At 38.9% G+C, this 22280-nt stretch overlaps 1 protein-coding gene across 1 annotated transcript; it reads left to right on the forward strand.

The window, feature by feature from the left end:
- Window positions 1-1381: 1381 nt before the first annotated feature.
- Window positions 1382-19785, forward strand: dnajc4.L (DnaJ heat shock protein family (Hsp40) member C4 L homeolog; the record flags this gene model as incomplete). Its single annotated transcript, NM_001086367.1, is given in 6 exon segments — window positions 1382-1486; window positions 7729-7822; window positions 12520-12704; window positions 13485-13637; window positions 15953-16039; window positions 19396-19785. Coding segments are annotated over 6 exon segments (702 nt in total). The 3' UTR covers window positions 19499-19785.
- Window positions 19786-22280: the final 2495 nt, after the last annotated feature.

Genomic DNA, 22280 nt, shown 5'->3' on the forward strand with positions numbered 1-22280 from the left:
TTTTGCATTGTAGTGCATTAATAATTCAGATAACGACGAACCCTCCTTCACCCACATATATATAGTCTAAATTGTTTGTATGATGCTGAGAGGTTCAGTGATTCAGGAATGAAAGAAGGACTCTATGGGGCCTATTTACTCACATTCGAATTTCTATTTTTGTCAGGAATCAAATTTTTTCTCTAACAATCTGTGTTTTTTTTTTTCTTTTCCTAAAAGTTCGACATTTATGATGTATAAAAACCATGAAAAACTTTAAAGGTGGCCATACACGGGCAGATAAAGCTGCCGAAAGCGGTCCTTTAGACCAATTCGGCAATTTATCAGCCTATTTATGGTGGCTTCCGACGGGTCTTCCTGATCGATATCTGGCCACGATATCAATCAGGAAGGTGTCATTTTTCCACCGACCGACCGACTTGACGGAAGCCCATTGCTCCTTGTTGTAATCCGGATATGTTCGGATTACCCCGATATAGCCCTACCGTTGGTGTGTATATCGGGGAAAGAGCTGCTCGTTTGGTGATGTCGCCAGACGAGCGGATCTCTTCATGTATGGCCAGCTTTATACAAAACTTTGACAAGTAAAAGCAGTTGAGGTCCTATAGAAGCCAATGAGGGCTACACTTATCCTATTGAATTTTTTTTAGCGCATCATTCAGAGTTTTTCTTTTCCTTCGTGCTTTTTATATTCAGATATTTTATTAAATAACATGGCATTCGTGGTTGTACAGAACATTAGTTTATTCATGGTTCCAAAAGCTTCTAAAACAAAAATGAGACTGTTAATTGGCCTCTATGAGTAACGTCATTCATAAAGCCATGAATTGCCACTGGGTGGATAGAAATTGGAAGCACTGGAATTCACTTGAGATCACTGTATGAAACAGACCAGTGAAAGTTTTTGGAGGTCTCCCAATGTTGCTTCCCATTGCTTTAGAGATTTGTCTATGGGCCTGTCTTTATTGATATTAAAAATAATAATAATTGGTTTCCATGGGCTATCATTTTGATGGTTGGCTCGTGGCCAGTAAGGTGGATAGACTGCTATGATGTCCAAATTCACAAGCCAGCTTGTATTTAAGCTGTAAGAAGTTATATGAATTTGGAACACATTCCTGAATTGGTAAAACTGTGTACCTACAGGCATTTCTATACTTGTTTGTGTTTTGTTTGTTCCAGAATTGCATATCGATATAGGGAGTATTATGAGGAAAGCTCATAAGAGTGTCACAGCTTATCATAGTGCTATGGTTTACATAGCAGGGCTGCCCTAGTTGAATTAGTTCTATTACATTCTAGTCCAGTTGACCTATTTACCTATTACCTGCCTGTTTAACTGAGAATTACAACTGACCAATCCTACATTTTCTTCCCTTGTAGGTGTATAACATGCCATATCGATGATGCTAAGCAGGCGTATTTGCAAGGGAGGGACAAGGCTCTGCACAGTAAGTGCTCAGCGCTATGCTGGGACGCAAAGCAGGTAAGAACATTCCATTTTTTTAACCATCTTTGTTTAAATTGAGTTTTGTACTGGAGCATAATTATGTTATCTGTTTATTCATGTAGAAATAAATGTTCAAAGTTTGTTGATATTTGATTTTCATGTACCGATAAAATTATACATAGGATTTCCATTGTGAGTATGGTGGCCTGACGATTCAGAATGACATCTGTGTATTACGCAGGTTTGAAATTCTTATCTGCTTGGCAATTCTTATCTGATGCACTGGCAGATGAGGAAGCTCCTATTCCCTTCCTGATGTTCCAGTCATTGTGGTTAATAGAAAGCTGGACATACTAGATATGGCCCCTCGTATGGTATCTGTCCATTACAGCCCATGGGCTGATCTGCTGGATACTGTATAACAATATCCAACATATGGCTAGCTTTACTCACTGTACTGTTAGAATTAAAGTACATGCCTCTGTACCTTATTAGCCACTTTGCTTTCTTTCTGTTTTTAACTGTTATTATCTGTTACCTATATCTATTACCTATATCCTTTTATTTATAAAGCTCCAAAAAACTCTACACTGCTTGGAAGGGGGTGATACACCTTTAAGTTTACTTTTTGTATGTTATAGAATGGCTAAGTAACTTTTTAATTGGTCTTCATTATTTATTTTTTATAGTTTTTGAATGATTCCCCTTCTTTTTCTGACTCTTTCAAGCTTTCAAATGGGGGTCACTGACCCCATCTAAAATCAAAAGCTCTGCATAGCAACAAATTTATTGTTATTGCTACTTTCTCATCTTTCTATTACTACTTACTCATCTTTCTACTCAGGTCCTCTCCTGGCAGCCGGATTGATGAAATTGCTCGAGACTGGAGAACTGCTGAATAAAAAACTAAATAACCCCAAAAACACAAATAATAAAAAATGAAAACCAATTGCAAACTGTGTCAGAATAACACTCTCTACATCAGTGATCCCCAACCATTAGCTTGTGAGCAACATGTTGCGCTTCAACAAAATTCCTTTATTACTACAACATGTTTCTGATCATCATGGATCCTTTTTCAAGTGAAAAATACAATGGCAAAAAGACCAACTTTTAACACTACACCCACATTGTTACTCCTCCCTCTGTGACATCACATATTATTCAATCAGTCCATAATCATTTCTGTTAATCCATGGTAAAAGTGCTGTTCCCATCCTCAACCTAAAATCGTGTTTGTCCACCAGAGGAAATGTGCACTTTGTAACACACTGCAACATTAAAACAATGTAACCATTAAAATTTAACCTTAATAAATAAATGCAACAATTTTTACAATAAGTAAAACTGATACAACTTCCTGTTAACTCATAACAAATTACTTGAAAAATAGGCACTACTCTTTTAAGAGTCTACCTACCATATGTATCCAAAACTGTGTCACTATTTTAGAAGCACTTTGGTTTAAACTGTCTATTAGACAGTGTTAATTATTTCTTCATAAATTACTTTTTTAAGACTTAAGCAAGTACATTTAGGATCGATAAATAAATATTTCTTACCGTACCTACACATAAATATATATGGGAGTCGGGATCAATTTGTTGATTCTTTCCTCCAACCGATAGTGACTAATATTACCAATTGTTTGATTGATACTAAAGACCTATTAAATAAACTAGCAGCCCTGCCGACTCTCCCTAATAATATAATACTATAAAGTATAGATATACAAAGTCTCTACACTTCTATACCTCAGGAAGAGGGGATTAAGTGTGTAGAAGAGGCCCTTTTGGATACAAATATAGAACACCAATTATTGTATTTTTTAATAGACTGTCTAACAGTAGCATTACAGAAAAATTATTTTATGTTCGAATCTGAGTTTTTTTGGCAGAAACAGGGGACCTCAATGGGGGCATCAGTCGCTCCATCTTTTGCGAACATTTTTGTCCACAAATTGGAATGTGAACTGTTTGAAACATAGATATTGTGAACATATTGTTCTTTATTTGAGATATGTGGATGATATTCTACTGCTATGGAATGGTACCCAAGACATGTTGTTAGAAATGATACAGGAAGCTAATCTGAGTCATAAAACAGTTAAATTTACTGTAGAGATGTCAGAAAAGGAACTAAATTTTCTAGATGTGAATTTGGCCATTGATAAAGGGAAAATTATTACGAACCTGTATAGGAAAGAAACAGAGAGAAATAGTCTACTACATGCCCAGAGTTTCCATAGTCCAAATACGATCAGAGCAATCCCTAAAGGACAATTTTTACGTACCAAACGCATTACCACTCTAGACACTGACTATGAGAAATCTAGTCAGATTGTCTTTAATCGATTTGTGGAAAGGGGTTATTCTCCAATAAAATTGGCACATACGATGAGTGAGGTGGCCACTATAAAAAGAGAGAATCTGTTAGCCACAAATAAAAACAGAAAGGTAAAGAATACTAATAATCGGATTCCCTTTATTTCCAAATATGTCAAACATAACAAAGAAATAGAGAAAGTGCTAAGAAAATATTGGACTATTTTACAAGGTGATAGTCAGTTTGGGAAATTGTTTGCAGAACCTATTTTATTTTGTTTAAAAAAGGTAAAAGTATTTGGGATGTTTTATGTCCACCAGCTCCAGTAAATGAAAATAAAAATAAACAGAGATTTCTAGGGACACCCAAGAAAGGTACATTCCCGTGTTTAAACTGTATTTGCTGTGCATCAATCATAAAAGGTGATAATATTGATCACCTGACACAAGGCACAAAGATTAAACTCAATGACTATGCGACCTGTGATTCTAAAGGGGTTATCTATATGTTGAAATGCCCATGGGGGTTAGTATATGTAGGCCAAACGATAAGAAACATCAAAACTAGAATAAAGGAACATAAAAATGATATACGTAACTTTAAATATTATACACAGACTGATACTGTGGTGGCTCGTCATTTTAACTCGGCTAAACATACACATGGACAACTGAAATGGGTTGTTTTAGAAATAGTAAAACCATTGAATAGAGGGGGTCATTTCAAACAAAATATGCTCCAAAGAGAAGCTAATTGGATCTTGAGGTTAAATGCACTGGCCCCTAAAGGGTTAAATGAAGCGTGGAGTGTAAAATGCTTCCTATGAATTGTATTAACTTGAATTATGGATTTTCTTTTTCTAGACTTCTTTGATCCCGACCCCCATATATATTTATGTGTAGGTACGGTAAGAAATATTTATTTATCGATTCTAAATCTACTTGCTTGTATCTTAAAAAAGTAATTTATGAAGAAATAATTAACAATGTCTAATAGACAGTTTAAACTAAAGTGCTTCTAAAATAGTGACACAGTTTTGGATACATATGGTAGGTAGACTCTTAAAAGAGTAGTGCCTATTATTCAAGTAATTTGTTATGAGTTAACAGGAAGTTGTATCAGTTTTACTTATTGTAACAATTGTTGCATTTATTTATTAAGGTTAAATTTTAATGGTTACATTGTTTTAATGTTGCAGTGTGTTACAAAGTGCACATTTCCTCTGGTGGACAAACACGATTTTAGGTTGAGGATGGGAACTGCACTTTTACCATGGATTAACAGAAATGATTATGGACTGATTGAATAATATGTGATGTCACAGAGGGAGGAGTAACAATGTGGGTGTAGTGTTAAAAGTTGGTCTTTTTGCCATTGTATTTTTCACTTGAAAAAGGATCCAAAACATGTTGTGGTAATAAAGGAATTTTGCAGCAAAGTTTGCGGATCGTCAGCTCCTTCCTATCCTACACTATTGCATGAGTATAAGTTTGGCCTGGCTGGTGTGGCCTTAATAGGAGAGTGAGCATCAATACGGGTGGAGATCGTTTGAACAAAACTCCATTTTTGCATGTTGCACTTCAACCCCTTGGATGTTACTCTCATTGTCCTCAAAGCAGGGGCTTATTTTTGAATTACAGGCTAGGAGGCAAGTTTTAATTGCATAAAAACTAAGTATAGTGCCAAGTAGAGTCTCCTGTAGACTGCCAGTCCACATAGGGGCTACCAAATAGCCAATCACAGTCCTTATTTGGCACCCTAAGGGACTATTTCATGATTGTGTTGCTCCTCAACTGTTTTTTACATTTGAATGTGGCTCACAGGTAAAAAAAAGGTTGGGGACCCCTTCTCTACATCATGCTAAAAGTAAATTTAAAGGTGAACAACCCCTTTAAACTATTCACATCAGTCCCTGCACCATCGGAGCTTACATTCCAAGACTCCTATAAAAGACACAAACACACACTAACAATAGAATCAGTATCATCAAGAGGCTGTTTACCTGCAGATAATGACCTGGAAATAATTGGACCCCCTTTCAGGAAGAACATGGTGCTTATTTGTGTTCTAGCTTTATTCCTCATAAAATTACTGTAGTTTAGTTCTTCTTGTGTAAGTAATTACGGGCTGTAAACACTCCAGTAAATGTAATACCAGAGCTACTCAAGGTGGCCAGAATATTCCCTTACCTGCATATCACCCATCTAGCTAGCTGAAGCATGTCTTCTTACCAATATACGTTTTGGTAAATATCACTTCTCTTATTAATCATAAAACACATACTGTGTTTTACTAGGGTCTTCTAAATACTGTAACATTTAGTGGCTGATTTAAGAGCTATGGAACACTTGATGTTGCCTATATCAATATCAGAAAACACAAGCCTTCCTTGAATTTTCTGCCATCAATTAATTTCCCTCCACAATTGTTTTTTTTTTAATTATATGTAATTATTTAGCTTTTAAGGGGTGGTTCACCTTAAAGTTGACTTTTAGTATGTTATAGCATGGCTTATTCTCCGCAACTTTCCAGTTGGCCTTCTGACACTTTCCAGCTTTCTAATGGGGGTCACTGATCCCATCTAAAAATGAATGTTCTGTAAAGCTACTAATCTATTGTTACTGCTACTTTGTATTACTCATGTTTTTATTCATCTTCTCCTATTCATATTCCAGTCTCTTATTCAAATCAATGAATGGTTGCTAGGGTAATTTGAACCGTGGTAACTTGACTGCTGGAGAGCTGCTGAATAAAAGCTAAACAACTCACAAATAATAAAAATAATTTGAAATTGCAAATAGTCTCAGAATATCACTCTCTATATCTTACGTAAAGTTCATTTAAAGGTGAACATGTTATTAGAAACAGCAGGAATATTAAGAAGATGAAGGCAGATTAAAATGTGCTAATGTGCATGCAGGGAGACTTGTCAGTTAGTAGTAGATGCTGGAGATTCAAGCCAAGGATTTAATATTTTCTCAAATTTGTGCAGACAGCCTATGGCTAAATAAGTTAATTTGTATAGTTTTAGCTAGGAGTTTATCGACTTAATCCATCCTGAGATTGATGGTAGGAAGGGACCCATCCAATGTAGGGCCACCGTTTTTTTCCGCATTGAATAGGAGTGTTCTCTAGTTGCGGTTCTGGGTACCTGGGAGTCCGCTTGTCCTAGCAGGCAGGTAGTTAGGTTGAGGTTTGGTGGGAAAGTATTATGCCACAGGAGGCCTTACAATCGGGGTTTTAAAACAAGTTTGCCAGGTTCTAGGTGGCAAGATTTTTTATTATTTTAAAAAGACTGATCGGAGACTGTTTGTAAAAGTCTGATCATGGGAGAAAAAGTCCTGCACAAAGCAAAATCAACCAATACAACTTGAGTTTTCTGACAACAATATGGCTGAATCTAATGTTCAATAGTTCTTAAATCAGGCCTTTAGATTATTTTAGATTGTCCAGTGACAGCTGTTGGGTGCGGTAACATCCAGCTCTGGCTATAGACAGTTATAGACTATTAGCAATCAGTGTTCCCTAAGAGCCAAGCAAGTGTTGTTTGAGAACTGACCTTCCCAAGCCAGTTGAAACTCAGCTATCTGAATGCAGCCACAGGTGGGCACTGCAAAGCACGTCTACAGATTCTCTTGTGAGCTAAGTGCAAAAATGGCTGCATTTGCCCTGGGCTAAACTGTACTAGGCAGTGATAAATAGCTCAAGTGCTAAGATAGCTAGAATTTCAGTCATAAAATGGGTCAGGACTGCTGAGTTTTAGGAACGGATACAGGCGCAGCACACAATTATTATTATTATGACTACTTGTTCAAAATGTAAGTTTATTTTTGTCTTCTGCTTTGTTAAACACTACACATTGTTTTCAGACACACACTCAAAATGATTATCTGTTCATAATTTTATCCCACAAAGAAATAAAAATAGGATGTATTTATTTGTCTGGTTTTCAGGTTCGACTCCCGGGATCATTACCAGCTGTTGGGCGTTGAAAGAAAGGCTACGAGTGAGGAAATTAAGAATGCTTTTTTCACAATGTCAAAGAAGGTAATGCTCTGATACACATTTTTATTGATTTTGGCTGTTTATGAACAAGGCTGGGTGTTAAAATCCTTTCCTTCAGAGATCAGATTTTTTAAAGGAGAACCAAACCCTGGAAATCAATACATCTAGAAATGTTTTATATACTGAGCTTAAAGGAGAAGGAAAGGTTAAAACTAAGTAAGCCTTATCAGAAAGGTCCATCTAAATATACCAGTAAACCCCCAACGTAATGTTGCTCTGAGTCCCCTGTCAAAAAGAAACACAGCATTTCTTTCCTTCTATTGTGTACACATGGGCTTCTGTATCAGACTTCCTGCCTTCAGCTTAAACCTCATTGCCCTGGGCAAGAGCATGCTCCGTTTGCTCCTCTTCCCCCCCCTCCCTTCTCTACTGTAATCTGAGCCCAGAGCAGGGAGAGACTCAGGCAGGAAGTGATATCACACCACATTAATACTGCAGCTCCTATCCTAAACAAACAGAGAGTTTCTAGAGCTTTTTACTCAGGTATGATAAAACATTCTACAGAATAAATATCGCATTCTAGCTTGCACTATTGCAGCTAATCTATTGGCAATAAAATGCCTCCGTAGCTTTCCTTCTCCTTTAATGCACCAGGTTGAGCTCCTCTATAACAGTAATGATCCAGGCTTACAATGTTGCGCAGCAGCGCAGGTGTTCACCATGTCGGTCAGAGACACTGCACATGCTCAGTGTGCTCTGGGCAGCTGATGGGAATCTAAGTTTTGAGGTTGTTTGTACCCAAAAAATATTTTTGGCTACTAAAAGAAAACATAAATCTAAGCAACTTTGCAATATACATACATTGGAATATTTTCTATTGTTTTTAATTTATTTGTATATGTTATGTTATTAAAAGCAGTGTATACCTGTCCCTATATATTCTCTGCATTGATGGCTCGGTCTGTTGATTCAATTTAAGACAAGGCAGCTGATTAACAGACCTGTCTTTGCTGGGGAACTAAAGTTAGCCATTGACGTTCAGATTTTTAGACCAATTTTCGTGCGATCCGTCAAATTATCTTAAGGATAGTGGGCACCATACCATCGTGCATCTAAGTATTTTCGTCCGATAATGATCAGAAAATCGGTCAGCTTTTAAAATTATCATCGATCACAGTCAAAATTTTTCCATTGTCCAATTGTTTGCGTGGTCAAGCAGGCAGCTACCCACAGTTTTCTAGATTCATCTAGACAATATCGATTGAAATGGTCGTTTTTGTTGATGGACATTTCATGCATTTAAACAATCATTTTAGGTCCTATGATAACGAACAAAATAAATCCATGGCCTCCTTTAGACTTACAAAACTAACAACCAGGAGTTAAGCAAGTGCTGCTTTCAGTAGCAATTGTTTTTACAAATAACTGTAAAAGCACTGTTTTTTTTAACAAATATATATTGGAAAGTTGCTTAGAATTAGGTTTTCTTTCATTAGGCACATTTTTATTTTGGGGTTGACTTGCCCTTTAAGCAGAAAATGAGGGTTGGCATTTCTGATGCAAATTGCACTGGTTTTGGAGCTGCCATGTAATGTGAACCTGAATTAATGACTTATCAGTCTTATATCATGACTTTCATATTCTATGTATATCGTATATTGTTGGTCCCTAAGTAAGTCCACAGCATGTTATGGGAATCAGCAGAAAAGAAGATGGGGAGCTATCGGAGTATTTTCTGAGGCACAGATCTTCCCTGCTAAAAGACTGAGGTTGCCTTGGACTGGTACACAAGCCCAAAACACAGTGTGCACCATTTAAAGGCTACTACTTTGTTAAACTTTTTTCCTTTAAAGGAGAACTAAAGCTTGACTAAAGAAGTAGAGTAGAAAATCTTTACATTATGTTTTGGACTTCTGTACCAGCCCAAGGCAACCACAGTCCTTTAGCAGGGAAGATCTGTGCAGGGCCGGAACTAGGGGAAGGCAGAAGAGGCAGGTACAAAAGTGGAGGGGTGCCAGGCACTGTACCTCTACTGCTGCCTTCCCCCTAGTTCAGACCCTTGTTTCCCTATCTGCTGCAGCAATCCCTGCTTTTGGACCCATGCACTTTTCTGTGCATGCGCACGCACGAGGGTTCGGCCTGTGCGATTGTCCACGCGCGTGCACTCACGCCTATGTGTGCGTGTGCATCAGGAGGGGGCGATGTGTTGCCTTGAGTTGACTTGGCCCGGCACTGGATCTGTGTCTCTGAAGCTGTCCCCAGTAGCTCCCCATCTTCTTTTCTGGTGATTCACTGCACATGCTCTGTGCTGCTGACACTTACTGAGCTTAGGGACCCACTCACAATATACAGTACACATAGAATATAAATGTCACAATATAAGGCCGATTACTAATTAATACAGATAATTACTACATGGCAGCACAGAAACCAGTGCAATTAGTATCAGAATTTAATAGTCAGCCCTGTAGCATCAGCTTATATTACAGGCCAACCTCATTTTCTGCTGGATAATTTGCAATGACCCCTAAGCTTAGCTTCTTAACAGCTGCTTAGAGCCCACTGAGCATGTGAGTGTCGCAGACACTTTCCAAGATGGTGACCCCCCTGGGACAAGTTTGAAGTCCTGGATCATTGCTGCTATTGACAAGCTGAAACTTTAGGCTGATGCAAAAAGTTCAGTATATAAAATATGGCATTTTTAGCCATATTCACTTAGGGTTTAGTTCTCCTTTAAATGTATCTTGTGAGTAGTTTTGGGAATAACAGTTAGCTACAAGAGTGTATGTGTGTGCGAAGGGGGGTGGTGTCACTGAAGGCTTCTGGGAGTAACTCGGCCATTTATATTTGTTCCTTCAAAAACAACGGGCATACGTTTGTAAACCTGCATATTGCTTTTGTAATGATGCATTCAACTTACTTGCTCGAAACCACTATTAGCACATCAGCAGTGGAGCAAACATTACCAGACAAATAAATAGTGACTAAAGTAGCCCCTCTTGTAAAATATAAGGATATTATAAGTTACCGAGGAGTTTCATGACCATATAAAAACACGAGGCTGAAGGGCGAGTGTTTTTATACAGGTCATGGAACTCCGAGGTAACTTCTAATATCCTCATATTTTGCAAATGGGGGTACTTTATTTATTAAAATACACAAGTTTCAGTGAGTCGTGACAGAAATGACATCAGAACTCACCGTTTATAACTGATGACATCAGAACTCACTGCTTATAAGGATATAATTTACAAGATATTCATAGCTTTTGTGTATTATATGTACATATTGATTATACTGGGCAGAGCTCTGTAGAATCACTCGCATGTTTAGCCCATAAATTCTGAGTGAAACACAGCATTTCTGTTTCAGCAAACAAGTCCAGGTCCCAGTCTACCCACGTCATTTCCCACTGTCTGTCATTAGAAAGCCACCTATGGGGATCCTGTGTTTGATCACTACTGTTCTAAAATGCCTTGTAGGCAAAGCTTTAATTGCGGCTTCTCTGTATTTTGTAACATCTGTAAGGCAGAAGGACTGTTGTGTTTGTAGTCAAACGTGCCTGCATCTCCCATGGTTAAGAGATGTGATCAGATTGGGGGCGGTGCTGATGCTTTGTTGTGCTCTTGGCTCCTTCATACCTTCCTGTGGGTAACATACATTTAAACAATATGTTTCCTATTGGGAGAAGCCATAGGATGTTTACTGTTAACCCACCTGCGTGTTTCAGGCAGAAAACAAGGCAGGAAGTAAATTCAGTTCAATTAAATTGATTGCATTCTGCCTCTGTCAAACACTCCAACGTCTATATTCCACTTGTGTTGTACAGTCTTGTGCATTAAAGGAGAAGGAAAGGCACCCTGCACATGGGGATGCCAAATGTTAGGCACGCGTTTTCCTACCCTACCCCTAATTTACATATGCAAATTAGGAATCGGGTTCGGCCGGGCAGAAGGATTCGGCCAAATCCGAATCCTGCTGAAAAAGGCAGAATTCTGGCCCAATTTCCAAACTGAATCCTGGATTAGGAACATCCTTAGTATTGACTTACCTGAAACCCCGGGCCAGTGCTCCTATCAGCAGAAAACTGCACCGGCCCGGGATAATACCAGTGGGCACAGGTCCAGACTGAGAATTAAAATAGGCCCTGGCATTTCAGATACATAGAGGCCCAATCAGCCCACATAGAGACCCAAACAGCCCACTCAATACTGACTTTTTATGGGACCTTATAGCAGCCCCTCTGGCATTTGCCAGAACCCACAGATTCCAATTTCCGGCTTCTTCTTGCTTCAAATTTCCTGTGGCAAACGCATGCGCAGTTGAACAAAACAGCCAACTTTTTAGTTTAAGTTCGGCTTTTCGTTCTACTGTGCATGCGCAGCTGCACAAAGAAAGAGTAAGACGGAAGAGGATCGCTCTGTGGTGCTCACTGGTATAATCCTGGGGTTTCAGGTAAGTAAATACAATCACTTGGGGGTGCCTAACATTTGGCAACCCAAGTGCAGGATGCTTTTCCTTCTCCTTTAAAGAGGTTATTCACATTAAAATTAACTGTTAGTATGCCATATAACAGAAAGAGCCATTGCCCAGGTCCCATAACAGATCCCATACCTGTAACGCAAAAGCATACAAAATAAATAATAATGACCAAATGCAAAGGTGCTTAGATTAGGTTAAGATACTAAAAGATGCTTCCTTTAATTTCCTTGCCCTAACATTAACTGTTATTCTCTAAGTTGCACCCTGACAGTGACCCAACAAATCCTCTCCTGCACTCTCAATTTGTACGCCTGAGTGAGGCCTACAAGATACTTAGCAGGGACACGTCCCGCAGGGAATATGATCGACTGTTGGATGCTGTACAGAGGGACCGTTTGACCTATGGGGCTCGGAGTTCTTATTACAGTCAAACCTCATCCAGGTAATAAAATAAAGGTCATAACTAGGGATGGGCGAATTTGACCTGTTTCGTTTCGGCAAAAATTCGCCGACGCCCATTAAAGTCTATGGCCGTCAAAAAATTTTTGTCGCACGGTGAAATGTTTTGACGCACGTCTTTTTATTTTGACGCAGAACGCCATACAAGTCTATGGGCATAATTTTTTCGGCGAAACAAGGCAAAAAAATTTGCCCATCCCTAGTCATAACTTGTTAAGCTCTGTATACCTTTCCTAATATACCAATATACAGAATATACATTTTCAATTGTCGTATCTTGTCCTAATTCTTTAATCTTTCTGAATTTTCTTATATTAAATATACTTTTCTACCTTCCACTTCTTCTTCCCCCCAACCCCCTCATTATACGGTCTATTTTTTTTCTTTATTTTTCTATGTCCTCCCCTCCCAACGTCTTGGTGTTTAGTATCAGGAAATTCCTCTTCTTATTGATAGACATCATAAGGGCAGAGGGAGGAATGTAATCTTTCTCATAAAAGGCCACAAGCATGTCTTAAAGGAACACATGGTTCAAATACAAACTGAACTTATGTGAGAAGTCAAGTGGTCCTCTTCCAGGAAAGTACATCAAAGGTTACAAATTTTTGTTAAATGTACATGCAGCAAAATCTATTTTCCTTCTCATGTCTTACTAAGTAGCTTGTAGCTAGTCCTCATAGAATAACATGTTCTGGCTAATAATCTGTTTTACATCTCTATCAGTTATTCGGCTGTTGTCATTTCTTTGCTTCCATCCCCTCAGTGCTGCCGCAGATGATAATGCTCGCTACTGGTCCCAGTTCTCTGTTAGGAGAGAAGAGCCTACACAGCGCCGGCAAGGCCGCAATGGGCGTTTTGTTTTGTACTGCGTTCTGATAATGGCTGGAAGTCTCACAATGCATTATGTGGGCTTTAAGTAAGTAGAGTTTTCTTACTTTGTTACACAGCATATAGCTAGGATGTCACTGAAACTCCTTCGCTCCGAAATATATACTGCAGTCACCAGTGTAGTTGCTCCCTGCAAATTTATTTCAGTAATTCTTTAGTTAGAGCAGCTATCCAGGAGAGGCTACATTTTTACTAGGGATGCACCGAATCTGTTTTCAGCAGGATTTGGATTCGGTCAAATCCTTCTGCTCGGCCAAACCGAATCCTAATTTGCATATGCAAATTAGGGGCAGGGAGGGAAATCGCATGACCTTTTGTCACAAAACAACGAAGTTATAAAAAATTTCCCCCCTTCCCACCCCTAATTTGCATATGCAAATTAGGATTTGCTTCGGTATTCGGCCTAATCTTTCGCGAAGGATTCGGGGGTTCGGCCGAATCCAAAATAGTGGATTCTCTGCATCCCTAATTTTTACACAAGTGAAATGCTGATAAGCCTTGTGTGTAGTATGAATTTATGTCCTAGTGTGGGGAAGCAAAATCTGTAATTTTACTACATTAGATGATGAAGTCAGGATTTGGGGAAAAAAATAGAAGAAAGAGATATAGGAGCAGTTGGAGTTAGGGTTGCCACCCGGCCGGTATTTTACCGGCCTAGCTGGTAAAATACCTGCCAAGGCCGGGGCAAGTTTTACAAATTTACCGGCAATGTAGCTGCTGATAAATTTGTAATACGCTTAAAAAGACTCCTCGGCCTCCCTCCAATCCCCTGGAATTTAACTTTTCTTTTGCTTCTTGAAGTGTCCGCGGCACGGCCCTGCCCATTTTGACATCACAGCCCGCCCCTTTGTGTTCCAGCCCCTTTGTGTTCCCGCCCCACACCAGCCGGTAAATAATTGTAGAAAAGGTGGCAACCATAGTTGGAGTATATTTGCATGGAACTAAGCCAGGGATTTCTGTTTTACATAAATTGTAGCTGCATTCATCAGAAATCTTTGGGCCTCATGCAACCTAGGGGCACATTTAGTATGCTGTGTAAAACGGATTTCACCAAAAAAAACAGTGTAAAAATCTGTGTAAAATAAATGGCGAATTTATCAAGGTGTGTTTTATTTTACACCATTTGAACAATAGATATGCAGCTGTTATTTTACACTGATTCAGAGTTTTGTAAATAAGTTCTGGTGGAAGCCTGGGGATGTGTGATGAAATATCCTGCAATTTTTTACACCATAAAATAAATCTGCCCCTAAGTGTAGGATGCTTTGTAAGAATCACTGGGACCCACCCAAATATGATCTTGACTGTTTGGGAGTGGATGGGTGTGAGAGGCCCTTGCTGCCATGCGAAAGGGATCTAGCCAGAACCAACATGGGGCTGGGAAATATAACCCAGATATTGCTGCAGAGAAAAAGGAAAACAGTTGATGTTGAACAATTGATTAAAGCCCTACAGAAACTGTACCCCTTTGATTGCAGCCTTGGATTTATTTAGCTGCTTAGAAAATTCCTGTGTGGTACCTGGAATTCCTCGCCATACATAGCTGCAACATACTGCTCAGTTATTTGTGGTCTGGTTCAAGGGGAGACATACAGATAACTATAGCTAACATTCCCTGTATAAAGTGGTGAAACCTTTGTTGCTGGAGCCCTCTCTGTGTCTAGACAAAGCTTCTGTGATATCTGATACACTCTTGGGCTCTAATGTCTGCTTCAGGATAACCTTGGCTAGATGCAAAGGGATGATTGTTTTTCAGCTGCTAAAGCTGTGGCTTCAGTTGCTTGTATCTCTGTAAACATTCTTAGCTCTCTAGTTTTGAGAAATGGTTTCTGTTCACAATATTGTAATTAATCGGTGCAATTGAAGGGCCAGTATACCCTGTGCTCAAAATCAGCTCAATAAATCGGGTTTCACCTACTGTATTGTTCTAATTCTGAAAAATCCATGGCATTTCTTATTTTTGCTAGCTAAACAGGGAAATTGAAGCTACTCCATGGCCAGTGCACAAATAAGCGGCATGCAAATGTGATTGTTTATTCCAGGTGGATATTTGAGAACCCAGCACATGACTTCCTTTTACCTTGCAAAAGAGTTATATTATGTTTAATCAGGCTTTTAGAATGAAGAGAATACTGCAACAATATATTGCATTAGCTTTGTCTTATCTTGAAATCAAGGAATGCCGCTTAACTAAAGCAGTATATACTGTCTCACTGTAGGAAGACAAACTATTCAGAAAAAACTGATTCAGAAATGGACAGAGCATGTGGTTATAAAAGCAACCAACATAAAGCATACAAAACATGGTGAAAGAATGTGATGGTTTTTTTGTCTTCATTCTAGAACTTTACGGGAAATCCATAATGAATTTATGGAGAAGCAACACCAGCGAATCCTAAAGATATATAATGAGGCCAAAGAAAGAGCCAGGTGAGATGAAACCTTTCATAGTTGCCATAACTTAGAAAAAGTATTTTGTATGCAAATGCAGAATCATGTTTCCAAATGGAAAGCTTGTTGGTAATGATAGCGAAGCAAAGGGTGGCTGCCCTAGTTATTAATCATGAAAAAAGTCCATTGTCCAAATATCTTATGATAGCTATCGATACAGCAATTCAGGATGTCTGTAGTTGGTGCAGCCTCCTCTGATAGTAGGTTAGACATTATCAATCAATGAAAAAAGGGGCAGCTCCCATAGTGTAAAATCCCAATAGAACATGTATTACATACACATATTAGATTTACAATTGTTGAATTAAAATCAACTTATCAATTAAAAGTCCAGTAGGATCAGCTCCATCATCAAGCCCAAGCAATTTGTCATCATGTGGAACTTCCTAAGGGGAACTTAAGAGTTTGCAGAATGAAGTAAGCAGGGTCCACCCACGAAAACAAATGCAAATTCGCAATTCACTCATTATTTTGCTTACATCATGGGTCACCCCCAACCCCGCTTATTGCCTCCCTGCTCCCACATGGAGTATATGACCTCTATAGCTACACCACTGGAAGTAAGGCCTCATTTCCTAAAGATCACCATGTTCAGCAACTTGGGACGGTACTCTCAAGGAAAAAAGGCCATATACAGACAAAAGTAACCACAGTTAGTTCAGGAAACAGCCAAACGTGTTTTGCGCCCATGGGCACTTTATCATAGGCTGAGACACACCATCTACTAATACTGATGTCTGGTATTGACACTCAGGCCCATTGGTGGGCCCCATACAGAGACCCACTGAGGGGCCCTGTGTATGGCCATTTTAAGAATATCACTCTCTATATCATAGTAAATGTACATTTTAGGGTGAACTATCTCTATAAAGTATGTATGTTTTCTTTGTGCCTTAAACTAGTGTTATATGTATTTGTCTTCCAAGATGCCAGAAATAAAAGGCTTAAAACAATCAGAATATTGGCATGGCTAACAAGCCTCAATCCAAAAACAGGGCTGTGGAGTCGGTAAATAAATCCTTAAACTGGTGTGTTTGCTTCAGAAAGACTACTATAGTTAATATAAACAAGCTGCTGTGTAGCCATGGGGGCAGCCATTCAAGCTGGAAAAAGGGCACAGGTCACAGATAACAGATAAAACACCACTGTATTGGACAGAGCTTATCTGGTATGAGCTATGTAACCTGTGCCTTTTCTCCTTTTTTTCCAACTTGAATGGCTGCCCCCATGGCTGCACAGCAGCTTGTTTATATAAACTATAGTAGTCTTTCTGAAGCAAACACACACCAGTTCATGCTAAAAGTATATTATGTGTTGTTGATGACTTTGTTAACGACTTTAAAATGCTTTTTATTTTTGTTGCTACTGTTCCTTTAATATACTAATGCATTTTCCAGGTTGATTGAAAGAAGTTAAGTGCACAACATACAAGGCATTTTATCACTGCCAAAGCTCAAAAATAGAAACCGCATCCTTTGGTAATTCTAAACCAAAATCAAAGTTATACTGCAAAAACCAATGGAAAACACAAAACCACTTATAAATTCATTGAATTTACCATATAGCTGTAGAATAGCTGTTCTTAGAAGTATTGTTCTTAGAAACAGAATTGCTTCTGTCATATACTCCTTCTAGAAGTTTTTAAATCTGATTTGATTATTTTCAATACTTGTATTTAAAGTTATCAGGAGTCGTAGCTGGTGTATTTTTGTCGACTCCGACTCCAGATACCTAAAAATGATTACAACTCCACCGACACCACAGCTCTGTCCAAAAAGAAAGATTAATTGAGGTATGAGTGGTCATGCCTTGGTATTTATTTACGCTCCATGTGGATTTTAAGATGAATATATATGATTCACTAGACTTCTTACAAGTGTATATGAAACAAGTTGCACATGGCTAAATATTTACAGATGGCTCACAAGTTTAGAGATTTTTTTTACTTTTAATGAAAGAAAAGCATATGGGTCAGATTCTCCATACACATCTACAGAATTCAGTTCCATCCAGGACACCATCTGCAAGGAGTTTGGATGTTCTCCCTGTGCTGTCTGGGTACTCTATTTCTTCCCACATGCCAAAAACATGCAGGGAGATTCATTTGCTCCTGATTAAACTGACCATAGTGTGTGTGAATGTGATTGGGACCCTAGACTGTAAAACTTACCTGGGGCAGGGGATGATGTATAATCTCTGTAAAGTGCTGCAGAATATGTTGATGCTATATGAAAAAGAAGGAACAATAATCATTAATGGAAATATACAATCTAAGGCAGGGGTCCCCAACCTTTTTTACTCGTGAGCCACATTTAAATGTAAAAAGAGTTGGAGAGCAACACAAGCATGAGAAAGTCCATGGGGATGTCAAATAAGGGCTGTGATTGGCTGTTTGGTAGCCCCTATGTGAACTGGCAGCCTACAGGAGGCTCTGTTTGGCTGTATACCTGGTTTTTATTCAACCAAAACTTGCCTCCAAGCCTGGAATTCAAAAATAAGCTCCTGCTTTGAGGCCACTGGGAGCAACATCCAAGGGGTTGGAGAGCAACATGTTGCTCGCGAGCTACTGGTTGGGGACCACTGATCTAAGGTGTCAAGCAAAGGTAATCACATGCAAAAATAAGAGTGCCTCTCTGCCCTTGTAGGCCAAACTGCATGGATTTATCATGGTAGGCAATGCTCCCTCTGAGCTGTGTGCACACAAGTTATTGTAGAGGACGCACTGGGGCTCATTTATCTCGAAGCTGGCTTTTTAAAGCCAGCTTCAAGTAGAACAAAAAATGCAGCAATTTGATTGGTTGCCATGGGTTATTGCCCATGGGCAAATTTGCCCAGTGTTGATAAATGACCCCCACTATGTTTTCTTTATGCAGGTGTAAATCAATACAGGCATGAGATCTGTTATACAGAAACCCATTATGCAGAAAGCTCCTAATTATAGAAAGCCATCTCCCATAGACTCCATTTTGATCAAATAATTCAAATTTCCAAAAATGATTTCCTTTTCTGTAATAATAATAATAATACAGAACCTTGTACTTGATTCCAACTACAACTAATTCTTAGTGGAGGCAAAAGAATCCTATCGGGATTCAGTGTTTTTTTTAGTAGACTTAAGGTATGAAGATCCAAGTTACAGAAAGATCTGTTATCAGGAGATAGTCCAGAGCATTCTGGATAACATTCTGGATAACAGGTCCCATATCTGTATTTGCACAAACCTACCCACTACCCTGTGCCAAAAAGTGTGCCAGTGATACAAATTAGGATACAGCTAATGATCCTATCATATAGGGACACTCCTGATACACTGATACATTATTTTTCTTTCCCAGGGTGAATGGGTTCAGGAAACAACAGGACATACTTCGTCAGAAACATGCAGAGTTCACAGAGAAGTACCATCCGAAAACCCAGCATGAAGAATCCAAGAAATAAGATGTTGGATACAATAACAGTATCTTCATGGACCTGCAGGAAATTCCAATCTGTGATTCACCTGCTCTTGCTGATTGAACCCCACAGCATCACAGGGGTTTGTAGTTCATCAGCAACTGCAGAAACAATGGTTGGATTTCCTCTGCAACCAATTTAGTTACAAGAGCTTTTCGCCAACGCTGCAGAGTGCAGCAGGTTGAAAGATTATCTTACCTCAAATATTTTTATCTTTGGTTATTCCCTTTTAAATAAAACAAAATACATAGATGTGTCTGTTAATAACTTTATAAACCTAATGCTTATACCGGCAGGTCTATATGAACTGCAAAAAAGTGTTATAACATATCCCACCTCTAGATTCCCATGAATGTTATATGTGAAATCTTATATTTGACCCTTTACTATCAAAGACATGCCAAATGAGCAGATCTCTCCCCGATGTTGCCCACCTTGAGGTGGGCGATATTGGGCCGATCAGATCTTGGGCCCAACGATCAGATCACAACGAGAAAAATATGGACGGGCGGTTCAAGGGCTGCATCAATGAACCAAGTCGATCCTCGATCCGACAGGATTTTCAAACCCGCCCCAATCAATCGGCCAGATATTTATCTTGGAACCCCGTCGGAGGACCCCATACACTTCCAAATAAGCTGCCGACTTAATATGTCAGCTGCTTATATCTGCCCGTGTATGGGGGCCTTAGAATGGTCTAGGAGAAATAAAGTTCTGCAGGGCACAAGACTTAAACTGTAGCACTTACTATAGCAGAGCCAAATAGTACTTATTTATTAAGGTTTAAGTTGTGTTTTCCATGAAAATTCGAATTTGTTTTTTTTGGTCAAAACTCACATTTTCGGATTTAAAAAAAAAAACAAAAGCTCGCACTTTTTTGAGATTTATTATACCCCGACCGTGGAAATAGCTTGAATCCAAAAATACACCATCTAAAAGCTGTCGAGGTCATGTAGGAGTCAATGGTCGAGGTCCCTTGAACCATTTGAAGATGTTAATAGCCTTCATGATGTTCGGGGTTTTTTCTCAGGGTTTTGCCCGAAAACTTGAGCGATTCGAGTTTTCAGGTTTCGCTGAATTGAGTTTTTTCCATTCAAGTTTTTCCTTAAATAAGAAATCATTCCAATTGTGAGTTTATTTAAGTTCATTTGAGGTATAAAGAACTTTCATCCTTTGATACATAGCCCCCTTAGAATCAAGAAGGAAGCCATTAAGCTCATTTGAAGTCCTACTGTAAACGTTACTGTACAGTAAGTGGAATGGCTATTGGTATTGGTAGCCATTAAACATTGTAAACTGGTAAATCTGTTCAAGGCAATAGTCAGACAAGATGTTCAGTTTCAAAGGAGAGTTTTTTCTGCCTGTTCATTACTCCAGTGTCTTTAAACTGCAAGAGTTCACTTGAAAATCTGGTCTGAGTGGATTCTTTGTTCCCTGTAACATGGTAACATAGTAATATAGTAAGTTAGGTTGAAAAAAGACACACGTCCATCAAGTTCAACCTTTTAACTTTTTTTAACCTGCCTAACTGCCAGGAAGGCAAAAAACCCCACCTGAAGCCTCTCCAATTTGCCTCAGAGGGGGAAAAAATTCCTTCCTGACTCCAAAATGGCAATCGGACTAGTCCCTGGATTTGCTGCTACTTTTATTTTTATAGATCCTTTTTAAAGTACCATCTACTTATGCAATTGGCTTCTGGTTTAACATTTTAACTTCTTTTGTGAAAATGTCATATTATGTTTGCAGATATCTGCAGCTTTTACAGTCATATAGAAGAGGTAAGGTAATAGGTAAAAATCCCAGACATTAGAGACTGGCATATTTATTTTATTATGTAAGTCATTCAAATTAGAACTGAATTTATTATGGTAGTGTGAATGACGCAGTAAGTGTTTATACAATGTATGATTGGGTCAAGTGCAGGATGTGATTGGACCAGTCGGAAACCGTGAGAAAACTAATTGGACCTCACCGCTTCGGGCCCCCTGCCTGCTCGAGATGGGGGGGGGATTGGTTTGTGGAACAAGTTTTTACTTGCAGAGATATGTGGTGGGGTGCAGCATGGGGGCAAGAGGTTTTCAACAGCGGTGGGAAGCCTTCAAGGCTGGGGTGGGGGCCTTGAGGTGGTGGGCCAGGACACCCCAGTCTAATAATGACTGATAAATAAGTGCCATCTATGCTAGTTTATCTGTAGAGTCACTAGTCAATATCTCCCTAGTAATTCCAGTAACATCAGTGTATTATCATGGGTGGGCTGTGTGTATATGTAAACATATATATATATATATATATATATGTAGATATATATATATATATGTGTCATTTTCATTTTTTCTGCTTAGGAACATTACAATTGTTGCTCAGACCAGACCAAACCAGCACATTTAATTTCTGGATTTTGGATGCAATGTTTATAGCATGAAATCTGCTTAGTGCTGATTCATCCGCATATCTGGACCTCTGGCCCGGTTTTCATAATAATGAGGTCTTCGATTTGCTTCACTGACTGTGCTTAATTTTTATTGTCTCAGTCCTTCTCAGCATAATTGCACCGACAGAAAGTTCATGTAGTTGTATTTGCAGTAAATCTACTTTTGCAGGCCTGACCTCAGTCTAGCAGAGAGCCCTTTCCTGGTGAAAGCACGTAGCTAAGCGAGAAAAAAGACTTACAGAGCCTTAAACAAATCTGGTTTGGGATTTTAGAGAATGGTTTATCAAGTATGGCAGTGTGCTAAAATAAGCAGGCACCAGAATTACACCAGAATGC

Source organism: Xenopus laevis, chromosome 4L (assembly GCF_017654675.1).
Source record: "Xenopus laevis strain J_2021 chromosome 4L, Xenopus_laevis_v10.1, whole genome shotgun sequence".
In the NCBI taxonomy this organism is placed as follows: domain Eukaryota; kingdom Metazoa; phylum Chordata; class Amphibia; order Anura; family Pipidae; genus Xenopus; species Xenopus laevis.